At 42.1% G+C, this 14,007-nt stretch overlaps 1 protein-coding gene across 1 annotated transcript; it reads left to right on the top strand.

The window, feature by feature from the left end:
* The first annotated feature begins 346 nt into the window (after positions 1-346).
* dpagt1 (dolichyl-phosphate (UDP-N-acetylglucosamine) N-acetylglucosaminephosphotransferase 1 (GlcNAc-1-P transferase)) lies at positions 347-11,971 on the top strand. Its single transcript, XM_029670047.2, has 9 exons — positions 347-1,223; positions 1,351-1,471; positions 4,256-4,469; positions 5,377-5,523; positions 5,685-5,769; positions 8,384-8,572; positions 8,748-8,835; positions 9,025-9,180; positions 11,204-11,971. Exons 1-9 carry the CDS (start codon positions 1,069-1,071, stop codon positions 11,267-11,269), a joined length of 1,221 nt encoding a protein of 406 aa, XP_029525907.1. The 5' UTR covers positions 347-1,068; the 3' UTR covers positions 11,270-11,971.
* The last annotated feature ends 2,036 nt before the right edge of the window (positions 11,972-14,007 follow it).

Below are 14,007 nucleotides of genomic sequence, written 5' to 3'. Positions count from 1 at the left end.
GAGCCATACAAGCTAGAACCGCCACTGAGTAAGTGTCATTGTATACAATGATATCGGATTTACGATACATTCAGAAACGAAGAAGAAGAGTTACAGCAAACTTCCGTGTTACCCTGTAATGCGTCCGTCTGAAACGGATTAAACCCCATTTTTAAAACCCATTTTCGATCAGAATGAAGAGGTCTAATTTTGATAGATAGTGAAACCAATTACGTGAGAAATAATTGTGGAGTTGTTGTCACATTAATAATAACCTACCAGGGTTCACATAACCGGAAGTAGACGTGGAACTTCGGTTGTCCCCATAGAGAATGATAAAGGCTTCTAGTAGCTAAAAGGTTATTTCCACCATTTTAATGTAGTCAACTGGGTGGTATTTCCAACTTCATCGGCTGGTCCTTCCTGATGACCATGTTGAGGTCACGTCCAACCGGGTCATCAGGAGGGATCAGCCAAATGTGAAGAAAAACATTGACTACTTCAAAATATACATTGCCTCAATAGCGCTGCTCGTGCGCTCACAGACGCCATAATGGATAGTAGATAGCGATGCACTCTCTAGCATTCTCTATGGTTGTCCCACCGTTCGACTAGGAACTACTGAGTTAAACCTAGGAAAGAACAAGAACTGAGAATATAGGGATTGTCGTTTTAGCAAGCTGTATTTTTCGGATAATATGCATGTCATTTCGCGATTTCTATTATTTGAAAAATGATTGAACACATGCTTCGGTAGAGGATTCTGCGAATGCTGATGATGCAAAGAGAGACAGTCTGTACCAGCTAGCTACCTGTCAGATCATTTAGCTTGCTTGTTAACTAGCTTGTCAGATAAACACAACTTTAGTTTCTAGCTACTATTGTTAAATTGTTAAAGCTCATTCTCTCAATATGAAGACACATTATGTGGGGTTGTTGACCGTGTAAGCTAGCTTGCTCAAAGTTTGAGGGTCGGCTTGAGCTAGTTAGTTAACTTGCTATCACATATCTCTAGCTATCTAACACAGGTAGTTAGATAGGTATCAGATATAACCTCATCCAGGCAAGTCTTAAGAATATCCAGAAAACATGTCGCCAATTCCTGTCCTACCCCTTGTTATCAATGGGTGCATGTCTGCACTTGGGTCCTTGGCCACATTAAAGCTAATTCCAGCCTTCAAAGACCACTTCATCTCAGCCAGACTCTATGGGATGGATCTCAACAAAACGAACAAAAAGGAAGTGTACGTTTATCAATATAAATTGTTTACCAATGATCTACTATCCAATAGCCTATGTTAATCTATTTTACATTGGCTCGTTGTTTGTTGTGGTTTTGTCCTGACTTGTTTTAATTTCTCCTCTTTGCAGGCCAGAGTCTCAGGGCGTCATCAGTGGGACCGTGTTCCTCATTATCATGTTCTGCTTCATCCCCGTGCCTTTCCTCAGCTGCTTTGTAGAAGAGCAGTGCACTGGCTTCCCACACAATGAGGTGGGTGAGGGAACTGGGGGAGTTAACTATACTGTACCTATTATTCTGTCTGTTATTTGTTTATTTGTATCCCCATTAGCTTTTGCAATAGACGGTTTGGTTGTTTAGTGATGTGATTGAGAAGCTTAATATCAAAGATGCTTAAAGTTATACCACACCCTTACTGTACCCGCGTGACCTGTCACTATAAAAGCGGTGTGGCGTGACATACTGTCTGTTACTTCACTTGAACCCCCACAGAGGTGGAGGAATGACATGAAAGCTTGGCGACCCGTTACTCTACTTAGAGAATCAAGGTTACATCCATAACCCAACGTTCTCTTTCGTTTTTGTACCAGGTCGCCAAACGACCTATGGGAGATGCTATTCCAAAGAGGGGGATAACTCACCTTTTAACTTAGTCCCTGGGATGTCCTTGCATCCACCACAGGATGCAATAGAATATAATTACCCAACAGGGTACCACAGAATTACAACGGTGGTATACAACTGTATAAGCAAGCTGAAAGTTAGAACTTACAAAATCAGGTTCAAGGTTCACATTATGCTCACTTATCTGGGTTGAGAGAGCGTGCCGTGTCCAAAACTACAGACCCCACTGATGGTGATTCTGTAGTACCTCATGAAAGTCATCGGTGTTGCTCAACTTGCAGCAGTAAAGATAAGAGTCCAGGGAGGCCCTTCTCAACAGGGCCCATGAAGTGGCCATACCCCTGGTGTGCTTCCGCCCCGTCTGTAGTTGGTCTACCTGCTGCAGCGTAACCCAATGTGCTTTGAGACAGTGTGCCTTTGGTGTTCTCCTCATAACACACAAAAAGCTGTTCTGTTTGACGAACAGTTCTTTTTGCAGCAAGATAGGCACTCAATGCCCTAACCGGACAAAGTGTCCTGTGGAGAGGCGGGTGAAATGTTGCTATGATTAAGGGCTGTTTAGTATGTGATCATGAAAGCACCTTAGGTAAGACTGCTTGATTTGGCCGAAGCACTGCCTTAGATCCATCTTCTGCTAATGTGAGGCATGAAGGATGGGTATAAAGCACATGTAATTCTTTAACACGCTTGGCTGAAATAATAGCCAATAGAAAGGCATTCTTGACTGAGAGCTCACATAGCTCTAGTGAAAACCGTGGCTCAAATGATGATCTCAGAAGTGATCGTAGGACAACATCTAGCTCCCAAATTAAATGTTATTGGTCACGTACACATATTTTGCAGAAGTTATCCCAGGTGCAGCGATATGCTTATGTTTAGCTCCAACGGTGCAGTAATTACCTAACAATACACACAAATCCAAAACATAAAAATAAAGGAATTTAGAATCATCAGAACAAGCAATGACAGTCCAGAATATAAATGTGTATGATGGTGTGTATAGACATGGACAGTATATAAATAGAAAAGGTGTTAGTTATAGGATGAGACTTGACTAGGATAGAGAATATAGTGTACTTGGAAAGTATTCAGACCCATTCACTTTTTTAAAATTTTGTTACGTTACAGCCTTATTCTAAAATAGATCAAATATTTGTTTCACCTCATCAATCTACACACAATACCCCATAATGACTGGGGCAGGTAGCGTTCTCCTGGCATCCGCCAAACCCAGATTCGTCCATCGGACTGCCAGATGGTGAAGCGTGATTCGTCACTCCAAAAAATGCATTTCCACTGCTCCTGAATCCATGGCTCAGTAGTGAGTGTTGCAACCGAGGACAGGTGATTTTTACGCGCTTCAGCACTCTGCAGTCCCATTCTGTGAGCTTGTGTAGCCTACCACTTAGCGGCTGAGCCGTTTTTGCTCCTAGACGTATCCACTTCACAATAACAGCACCTACAGTTGACCAGGACAACCCTAGCAGGGCAGAAATTTGACGAACTGTCTTATTGAAAAGGCGGCATCCTATGACCGTGCCATGTTGAAAGTCACTCTTCAGTAAGGCCATTCTACTGCAAGTGTTTGTCTATGGAGATCGCATGGCTGTGTGCTCGATTTGATACACCTTTCAGCAACGGGTGTGGCTGAAATAGTTGAATCCACTAATTTGAAGGTGTGTGCACATACATTTGTATATATAGTGTAAACATGAGTGAAGAAAATACAGTATGTCACGTCACACTGCCTTTTATAGTGACAGGTCATGTGGGTACAGTAAGGTTGTGGTGTGACTTTAAACATCTTTGATATTAAGTAATTTGGCAACCCATTACGAAAACGAAAGAGAACTGACGAGTGCGCCATGGTGCAAAACAGAGGGGGTTGGCATAGATCGTTGACAACATGTAAACTATTTAATCTCTAATAATAAATAAATGTGCACAATGAACACTTGTTTTCACTCATACATCAGTACAGTTGTTTTTTAGCTAGCTAGCTCATTTTTGCCATATTAGCATAGACATCAGTCAAAACACCTTAAAACAAGAGATGGTATCAAGAACAAGATAAAACTAGCTAAAACAAGCCCCCTACGGTACCCACATGGCAGCTTATTGTCATTGTTGCTAGCTATCTGACCATCCAGAATCACAACGGCACATGGACTTCTGCCCCATTGAAGTGTGCTAATTGTTTTTAGTGGCGTTGTCAGCTAACCCATCTATAGCAACAGGTACTCTTCTTGCGGACCACACAAAACACGATACACAAAAATCAGAGACTGCAAGACAAAAAATACCAGACAAAGTATATCTCTGGCCTGTTTCAGGATTTGTAGCACACAACATTCGTAATGTGACAGGCTGACATTGCTCAACATTTCTGCCTGCTTGTCCTGTCCTGACCAGTTTGTCCAGCTAATTGGCGCTCTACTCGCCATCTGCTGTATGATCTTCCTGGGTTTCGCTGATGATGTGTTGAACCTGCGCTGGAGACACAAGCTCCTGCTGCCCACCATAGCCTCCCTGCCGCTGCTCATGGTCTACTTCACCAACTTCGGCAACACTGTCATTGTGGTGCCCAAGCCCTTCAGGCTCTTACTGGGGATGCACTTGGATCTGGGTGAGTGAATGTCACAATAAAAATGACAGACAGGCAAACACAACGTCATCTGTATCACATATTTTGTTTGGGCACAATGCAAATTTCTCTTGAAGTTCCACTTAGTTTGCACACAGCCACAGGAGAGCTGGATTATAAATATCCATAGTGTTTCTTCAGGCAAAGCTGGTTGAAATTATATAAATTCCAACTACTTTACAAACAGTATATCTGTTTGTTATCTGGTTGTAATGACGTCATTTCAATCAGTTTTACTCGCTGGCAGTGTTGTATCAATTTCACTAACATTGTAAGTCATCAAATCAAATCAAATCAAATTTATTTATATAGCCCTTCGTACATCAGCTGATATCTCAAAGTGCTGTACAGAAACCCAGCCTAAAACCCCAAACAGCAAACAATGCAGGTGTAAAAGCACGGTGGCTAGGAAAAACTCCCTAGAAAGGCCAAAACCTAGGAAGAAACCTAGAGAGGAACCAGGCTATGTGGGGTGGCCAGTCCCCTTCTGGCTGTGCCGGGTAGAGATTATAACAGAACATGACCAAGATGTTCAAATGTTCATAAATGACCAGCATGGTCGAATAATAATAAGGCAGAACAGTTGAAACTGGAGCAGCAGCACAGTCAGGTGGACTGGGGACAGCAAGGAGTCATCATGTCAGGTAGTCCTGGGGCACGGTCCTAGGGCTCAGGTCCTCCGAGAGAGAGAGAAAGAAAGAGAGAATTAGAGAGAGCATATGTGGGGTGGCCAGTCCTCTTCTGGCTGTGCCGGGTGGAGATTATAACAGAACGTGGCCAAGATGTTCAAATGTTCATAAATGACCAGCATGGTTGAATAATAATTCAATAAGTCATCCTCCATGCTTTGTTGTACATCTTATGCTGATTGATGTTCTCTCTTCTCTAGGTATTCTCTACTATGTCTACATGGGCATGCTGGCAGTTTTCTGTACTAATGCCATCAACATCCTGGCAGGCATCAACGGCATCGAGTCAGGACAGGCACTCTTCATCTCTGGCTCCATCATCGTCTTCAACCTGCTTGAGCTTGGTGGTAAGTGGCGGTTTTCTATCTTTCATCAACATCCCCTGTTCTCAGTGCTTCAATTATGTGTCTACACATCCTACCAATTTTTTTTTAAATCAAGGAACCTTTCCTGGTCTAATATGTAGAAATGTGGATGTAATTGTGCACACTCTTTTTGACTTTTGCAGGAGACTACAGAGACGACCACATTTTCTCCCTTTACTTCATGCTCCCGTTCTTCTTCACAACTTTAGCACTTTTCTACCACAACTGGTGAGTTGGAGACACTGGCCGTGTCTGAAATCTGTCTTGTCGACTACTTACTAAAACGACATACTCTGTACTAATTGTACCTCATACTATTTAGAACGCACTGTTTAGTAAAAATGAATGCAATAAGCAACAAATATCAAATACAGTACCTTCAGAAAGTATCTATACTCTTTGATGTAGTATTCCACATTTTATTGTGTTACAGCCTGAATGCAAATTTGATTAAATACATTTTAAAAATCTTACCCATCTACACACAATACCCCATAATGACAAATTGAAAAGATGTTTTAAGAAATGTTAGCAAATTTATTGGAAATGAAATGCAGATATCTCATTTACATAAGTATTCACACCCCTGAGTCAATACATGTTAGAATCACCTTTGGCAGCAATTACAGTCGTGAGCCTTTCTGGGTAAGTCTCTAAGAGCTTTGCACACCTGGATCGTACAATATTTCACATTATTCTTTTTAAAATCTTTAAGCTGCAAGTTGGCTTTTGATCATTGCTAGACAGCTATTTTTAAGTTTTGCCATAGATTTTCAAGCCGATTTTAAGTCAAAACTAACTAGGCCACTCAGGAACATTCAATGTCATCTTCGTAAGAAACTCCAGTGTATATCTGGCCTCATGTTTTAAGTTATTGCCCTGCTGAAAGGTGAATTTGTCTCCCAGTGTCTGTTGGAAAGCAGACAACCAGGTTTTCCTCTGGGATTTTGCCTCTGCTTAGCTCTATTCCCTTTCTTTTTATCCTAAAATACTCCCTAGTCCTTGCCGATGTCAAGCATACCCATAATGTCACGCCCTGACCATAGAGAGCCCTCGGGTTCTCTATGGTGTTCTAGGTCAGGGCGTGACTAGGGGGGTGTTCTAGTTTTCATATTTCTATGTTTGTTTTAGAGGCAGCTGATTGTCGTTGTCTCAAATTAGGGATCTTACTTAAGTTCTCCATTCTTCCCACCTGGGTTGTGGGATATTGTTTGTGTATGTGCTTGTTGCACCACGTAAGTCACGTTTTTAATTTTTTAAAATTGTTTTGTTGGAAGTTTCACTGAAATAAGATGTGGAACTCAAATCATGCTGCGCCTTGGTCCGTCCATTCTAACAACCATGACGCATAACATGATTTCATCATGCTCAATGTCTGCTTATTTTATTTTTACCCATCTACCAATAGGTGGCCTTTGCGAAGCATTGGAAAACGTCTCTGGTCTTTGTGGTTGAATCTCTGTTTGAAATTCACTGCTCGATTGAGGGACCTTACAATTAGCTGTATGTGTGGGGTACAGAGATGAGTCATTTGAAAATCATGTTAACCTCTAAAAGTCTAAGCCGTTGGGGAGGGGGGGGGGTCCTATTAAGCTAACATATGGAATTGTTTTAAGATGGTCATACCATGGCTCATTTAGCTATTTGATTTAGAATTGTAGGACCCCTTTAAGTATCAAAACAAATATTTTAAGAACATATTGAAATATTCAAATATTGAATTTGGCTTTTACTACTAATAGCCCATAGAAACATATTGAATAACACATTCATAAATGGCAAAAAAGAAAGTCACAAAATAAGTCATTAGGTTTTGAAGTGTCTGTCCTGTATTTAGGAGATATAAGAAAGCTCAGGAAATATTTGTTTTTGTTTTGACACATATTTAACCCCTTATTTTTTGGGGCACAAAACTACCTTCATATTTCCATTCATGTGTATTAGTTACCTTCAGACGAGTCCACTGAGACTTGTTGGGGTAGTAGCGCAAAACGGAGAACACCATGGTGTTCATAAGTCTCCTCTTTTTGTAGGCCAAACCGTTCGGACGCTACAGACGTTCCCGTGAGAAGAACGATTTTCGGTATCTCTAATGGTCTGACAAACACCGCTGTAACTTGGCCCCTTTCCACTGCAGATGCGGAAGGCCTACATAGGCAGATGTGGTGGATTGAGACACAACCCATGCAAAAAAAACAGATATCTCTAGCTTAAACTGACAGATTTTGATGGGGATTTCTTTATTATGTTAATTAGATTGACACACATTGCCTATTTATTGACCCTATTTATTCACTCAAGACATTTCAGCTTTTCATTTTTTATTAATTTGTAAACATTTCTACATGTAAACAGTTCCACTTTGACATTATGGGGTATTGTGTGTAGGCCAGTGACACAAAATCTCAATTTAATCCATTTTACATTCAGGCTGTAACACAACAAAATGTGGAAAAAGTCTAGCGGTGTGAATACTTTCTGAAGGCACTGTACTAGGCTCACCCATCCTAAGAGTGTGTCATCTAATGCGCATTACCGCCATTTGTTAATTTGGGTACAGTGCGTCTCTTACCTCATTATCAGCTGATGTCAAAAGACAATTCTCTTCCTCAAAAGTGTGCAGTTAATTCTGCTAAATGAAAAACCGAAATGAGTTTAACAGCCTGGCATTTAAGCAAACTCTATTTTATTTAACTATAAAACATTATTTTTTGCATACCTAAAATGCCTACTATTTACAATGGTAGGTATTCAAGACACGGCTATTGTTTATGGTGTTGCTGTTATAAAGCATGTTGTAAATTATTGCCAACATACACTACATGTGTTGCCTTTACTACAGGTACCCTTCATCTGTGTTTGTGGGAGACACCTTTTGCTACTTTGCGGGGATGACCTTTGCAGTGGTAGGAATCCTGGGGCACTTCAGCAAAACCATGCTGCTCTTCTTCATTCCTCAAGTGGTCAACTTTGTCTACTCACTACCCCAGCTATTCCATGTAGTACCCTGTCCCAGGCACCGCCTCCCCAGGTAACACTACAGCTCTTTCTCCCTTACTCCTATGATAGCATTGATATAGTATACATATCGTATAGTACTTTTGATACAATTCCATGATCTTTTCTTTTCAGATAATCCCTTGTTTATAAATGTGATCCTCATTGTGTGTTTTTCTTTCCCTCCTAAATTTGCCTGATGCATGAAGACTGAACCCAGACACAGGAAAACTAGGAATGAGTTGGTCTAAATTCAAAAGGAGGGACCTCTCCAAATTGGGAAATCTTATTTTACAGGTAATCAATATGTACACATGTTGGGGTATGAAGTTGACATTTATTTGGTTGTCCAAAAGAGTGGAATCAGTGCAAATGTTTGACTTGGGTCAGGTAGATTGATATGAATGAAGGAAAGCTTTGACTTGAGTGGATAATGAATGACAGTGTGTTTATCATTTGTGCTGTTGTGTATTTTTCACCCATCAGGTGGCAGAGATGCTGCGGGTGCTGGAAGTGAAGCGTGGACAGGAGGGCGATGATGAGTTTGTGGAGTGCAACAACATGACCTTAATAAACCTGGTGCTGAAGATACTGGGACCCACACACGAGAGAGATCTCACCACCATCATGCTACTCATGCAGGTATCGACAACGGGTCTAATTTCTGAGTCAAATCAAATTGTATATGTCACATGCGCCGAATACAGGTGTAGACTTTACAGTGAAATGTTTACTTAACTAGCCCCTAACCAACAATGCAGTTTAAAAAAAATAAGAATAAGAAATAAAAGTAACAGGTAATTAAAGAGTAGCTGTGAAATAACAATAGTGAGACTGTATACAGGGGGGTACCGGTACAGAGTGGGGGCACCGGTTAGTTGAGGTAATATGTACATGTAGGTAGAGTTATTAGTGACTATGCATAGATGATAACAACCGAGAGTAGCAGCGGTGTAAAAAGGGGGGGGGGGGGGCAATGCAAATAGTCTGGTTAGCCATTTGTTTAGATGTTCAGGAGTCTTATGGCTTGGGGGTAGAAGCTGTTTAGAAGCCTCTTGTACCTAGCTCCGATACCACTTGCCGTGCGGTAGCAGAGAGAACAGTCTATGACTAGGGTGGCTGGAGTCTTTGACAATTTTTAGGGCTTTCCTCTGACACCACCTGGTATAGAGGTCCTGGATGGCAGGAAGCTTGGCCCCAGTGATGTACTGGGCCGTACGCACTACCCTTTGTAGTGTCTTGTGGTTGGAGGCCGAGCAGTTGCTATAACAGGCAGTGACAATCTGTCAGGATGCTCTCAATGGTCCAGCTGTAAAACCTTTTGAGGATCTGAGGACCCACGACACATCTTTTCAGTCTCCTGAGGGGGAATAGATTTTGTCGTGCCCTCTTCACGACTGTCTTGGTGTGCTTGGACCATGTTAGTTTGTTGGTGGAACTTGAAGCTCTCAACCAGCTCCACTTCAGCCCCGTCGATGAGAATGGGGGCGTGCTTGGTCCTCTTTTTCCTGTAGTCCACAATCATCTCCTGTGTCTTGATCAGTCATGAGTGAACAGGGAGTACAGGAGGAGACTGAGCACGCAACCCTGAGGGGCCCCTGTGTTGAGGATCCATGTGGCGGATGTGTTGTTACCTACCCTTATTACCTGGGGGCAGCCCGTCAGGAAGTCCAGGATCCAGTTGCAGAGGGAGGTGTTTAATCCTAGGGTCCTTAGCATATTGATGAGCTTTGAGGGCACGATGGTGTTGAACATTGAGCTGTAGTCAATGAATAAGTTAAGGTACATTTATATATATACACAAAATGATGTGAACACCCCTTTAAATTAGTGGATTCGGCTATTTCAGCCACACCCGTTTGCTGACAGGGTGTATAAAATCGAGGACACAGCCATGCAATCTCCAGAGATTGCAGTAAAATGGCCTTACTGAAGAACTCAGTGACTTTCAATGTTGCACCGTCATAGGATGCCACCTTTCCAACAAGTCAGTTCGTAAAATGTCTGCCCTGCTAGAGCTGCCCGGTCAATTATAAGTGCTGTTATTGTGAAGTGGATACGTCTAGGAGCAACAACGGCTCAGCCGGGAAGTGGTCGGCCACACAAGCTCACAGAACGGGACGGGTTCCAAACTGAGTTCACTACCGAGTTCCAAACTGCCCCTGGAAGCAACGTCAGCACAAGAACTGTTCGTTGGGAACTTCATGAAATGGGTTTCCATGGCCGAGCAGCCGCACACAAGCCTTGGATTACCATGCACAATACCAATCATCGGCTGGAGTGGTTTAAAGCTCGCCGCCATTGGATTCTGGAGCAGTGGAAACACATTTTCTGGAGTGATGAATCACGCTTCACCATCTGGCAGTCCAACGGACTAATCTGGGTTTGGCAGATGCCAGGAGAACGCTACCTGCCCCAATGCATAGTGCCAACGGTAAAGTTTGGTGGAGGAGGAATAATGGTCTGGGGCTGTTTTTAAAGGTTCGGGCTAGGCCCCTTTGTTCCAGAGAAGGGAAATCTTAATGCTACATTATAGACAATTCTTTTGCTTCCGACTTTGTGGCAACAGTTTGGTAATGTAGTGTATATGAAGCCCCTTTGTGAGCATTTCTAAGATATCTTTGAATAACCTTTAACGCATAATTCATATTTGTCTCTGTCTCAGGTACTGGGGAGTGCGTTGGCTTTTGGGATCCGCTATCACCTGGTTCGCCTCTTCTACGACGTCTAGAGATGCCACAGCTACAGAGAGAAAGCTGAGAGACTTACAGGGAGGGATGTCCAACTATGCTGGACCAACCACGTCTGATCCATGATGATGATTTTGACTATTGATTCCTTGATTATTGCTTCACCTATCCTTCTCTGCTTTAAAATGGGTCTGTTTATAACAAGACTGACAGCTGAGGATGACCTCAGTTCTTCAATGGAAAAAGAACAGGTGAAAAAGCATGCCACTCAAAGGCATCACAATTGATAGAATTGAGGATCTGCTAAATTTACTATTTCAGGGTGAGCAATTAAGCACTAAATGAATGGCAATCATACTGTTGTGAAAAGAAAGGCAAGAGGTCCATGTACAGGTCAAAACCCAGTCTATTGAGGATGGCTACTCTTTGTGACAGACCCATTGCATATGGAGGGATTGGGAGGATATTTTTGAGTTATTCTCTGAGGGGTTTAAAGCGTTTCTTTAGTCCTAGAGGAGTTGAGGGTGGAGGGAACTCCAGAGCAGTAGTGGTGAGATTACAAGGGCTACATGAAGGTATTATCGATTAGGAGGTGCATTTTATGAACAAGAAGGACATGGAATGTGAACTTTTCTCAATTTATAATGTATTTGTAAGCTTTGCCTTTGTAATGCTAATTTTTTTTGACAATGGACAAATCTGCTGGTTGTGTAGGAATGTAAATACAAGTGTAAAAAACTTGAGTGACGTTTTACTCTTGCAATGGAATACTCCAACCAGGAAGTGCTCAGAACAAATAATTTCCTTTCTGAAATGGTTATTTAATCATTTTGAGACACTGAAATAATGCTGGATACAGTCACTACTGCTATTTCTAACCAGAAGGTTTGAAACGTTCCTGTTTTTTGAGGACAATATTCTAGGTGTACAGAACCACCTTACAGTACATGATTGGCCAAGACAGAACATGGGGCTGACTCAGACAGTACAGTATGAATGAAGACAGTACAGCAGAGAGGAAGAGGTGAAGCTAGAGGTTTTAGTCCGGCCAAAATATGTCCACAAACATGGTTTTTATTGCTAATTTGCTACCTGAGGCTTATAGACGGGTATGCTGACATCACTAAAAAGATGCGCACGATTCAATGGAGTAGAAGTCCGTGGCCTTGTTTGAGTGGTAAAGCCTGAAGCAACCAACTGCAGATGAAAGTCAAGGAGTGAAGTCGGTGGAGATGCATCTACCACAGCCAAAAGTCATACACTGTGGTTTTCCAACAGCAAGGCCCAGTGCAACATGGCAGTGTTGCTATTGTTTATACAAGTTTTTCTTTGTAATGTCTAAATAAACAAGTCTCCAACCCCCATATCACACAGTCATAAACTGTAAATATACAGTGCATTAGGAAAGTGTTCAGGCACCTCGACTTTTTCCACATTTTGTTATGTTACGCCTTATTCTAAAATGGATTTAAAAAAAAAAAAATCCCCTCATCAACCTACACACAATACCCCATAATGACAAAGAAGAAATAATACATTTTTGCACACTTATTTAAAAAAAAAATATATATATAATTAATCACATTTACATAAGTATTCAGATGCTTTACGCAATACTTTGTTGAGACACCTTTGGCAGTGATTGCAGCCTCAAGTCTTCTTGGGTATGACGCTCTAGCTCTGTCAGGTTGGATGGGGAGCGTCACTACAGAACTATTTTCAGGTCTTTCCATGTTCGATCGGGTTCAAGTCCGGGCTCTGGGTGGGCCACTCAAGGACGTTCGGAGACTTGTCCTGAAACCACTTCTGTGTTCTGCGTTTCTCATGGTCAGAGTCCTTTAGGTGCCTTTTGGCACTAGTCCTGATTGATGGAGTGCTGCAGAGATGGTTGAAGGCTCTGTCATCTCCACAGATGAACTATTGAGCTCTGTCAGAGGGACCATCGGTTTTGATCATCTCCCTGACCAAATCAAATTTTATTGGTCACATACACATGGTTAGCAGATGTTATTGCGAGAGTACCAGAGTCGGCCCTAAGCAAAATTCTACTAAGAGGCCCTCCTACCTGACCCGGGAGCCATGTAAACAATTTGCCATTGCCACACAGTCACACCTGACACCCCAGTGCTCCCACTACAATCATCCCTCCTTTAAAACAGTTTGCTCCATCTGTCGGTCTAAGAATAAGTAGACCTATACAGAACGAGTTATAAACAAACAATATTTATTGAATAGAATATTTTCTATACTATCTTTAGATGCCAGCAGCATACCACCCTGCATACCACTGCTGGCTTGCTTCTGAAGCTAAGCAGGGTTGGTCCTGGTCAGTCCCTGGATGGGAGACCAGGTGGTGTTGGAGGGCCAGTAGGAGGCACTCTTTCCTCTTGTCTAATTTTTTTTGATCCCAGGGCAGTGATTGGGGATGCTGTCCTATGTAGGGTGCAGTCTTTCAGATGGGATGTTAAAACGGGTGTCCTGACTCTCTGAGGTCATTAAAGATCCCATGGCACTTATCGTAGGGGTGTTAACCCCAGTGTTCTGGCTAAATTCCCAATCTGGCCCTCAAACCATCACGGTCACCTAATAATCCCCAGTTTACAATTGGCTCATTCATCCCCCTCCTCTCCCCTGTAACTATTCCCCAGGTCGTTGCTGTAAATGAGAAGGTATTCTCAGTCAACTTACCTGGTAATTAAATAAAGATAAGTGAATATTAACATAAATAAGAAATTGTAGAAAATGTAGAAAATAATTAAATGTACCACTGAGCTTTTGC

This window comes from Oncorhynchus nerka, linkage group LG10, assembly GCF_034236695.1.
Source record: "Oncorhynchus nerka isolate Pitt River linkage group LG10, Oner_Uvic_2.0, whole genome shotgun sequence".
Taxonomy (NCBI): Eukaryota; Metazoa; Chordata; class Actinopteri; order Salmoniformes; family Salmonidae; genus Oncorhynchus; species Oncorhynchus nerka.
The sequence above is the reverse complement of the archived record's forward strand: the minus strand, read 5'-3'. Positions and strand labels throughout refer to the sequence as shown.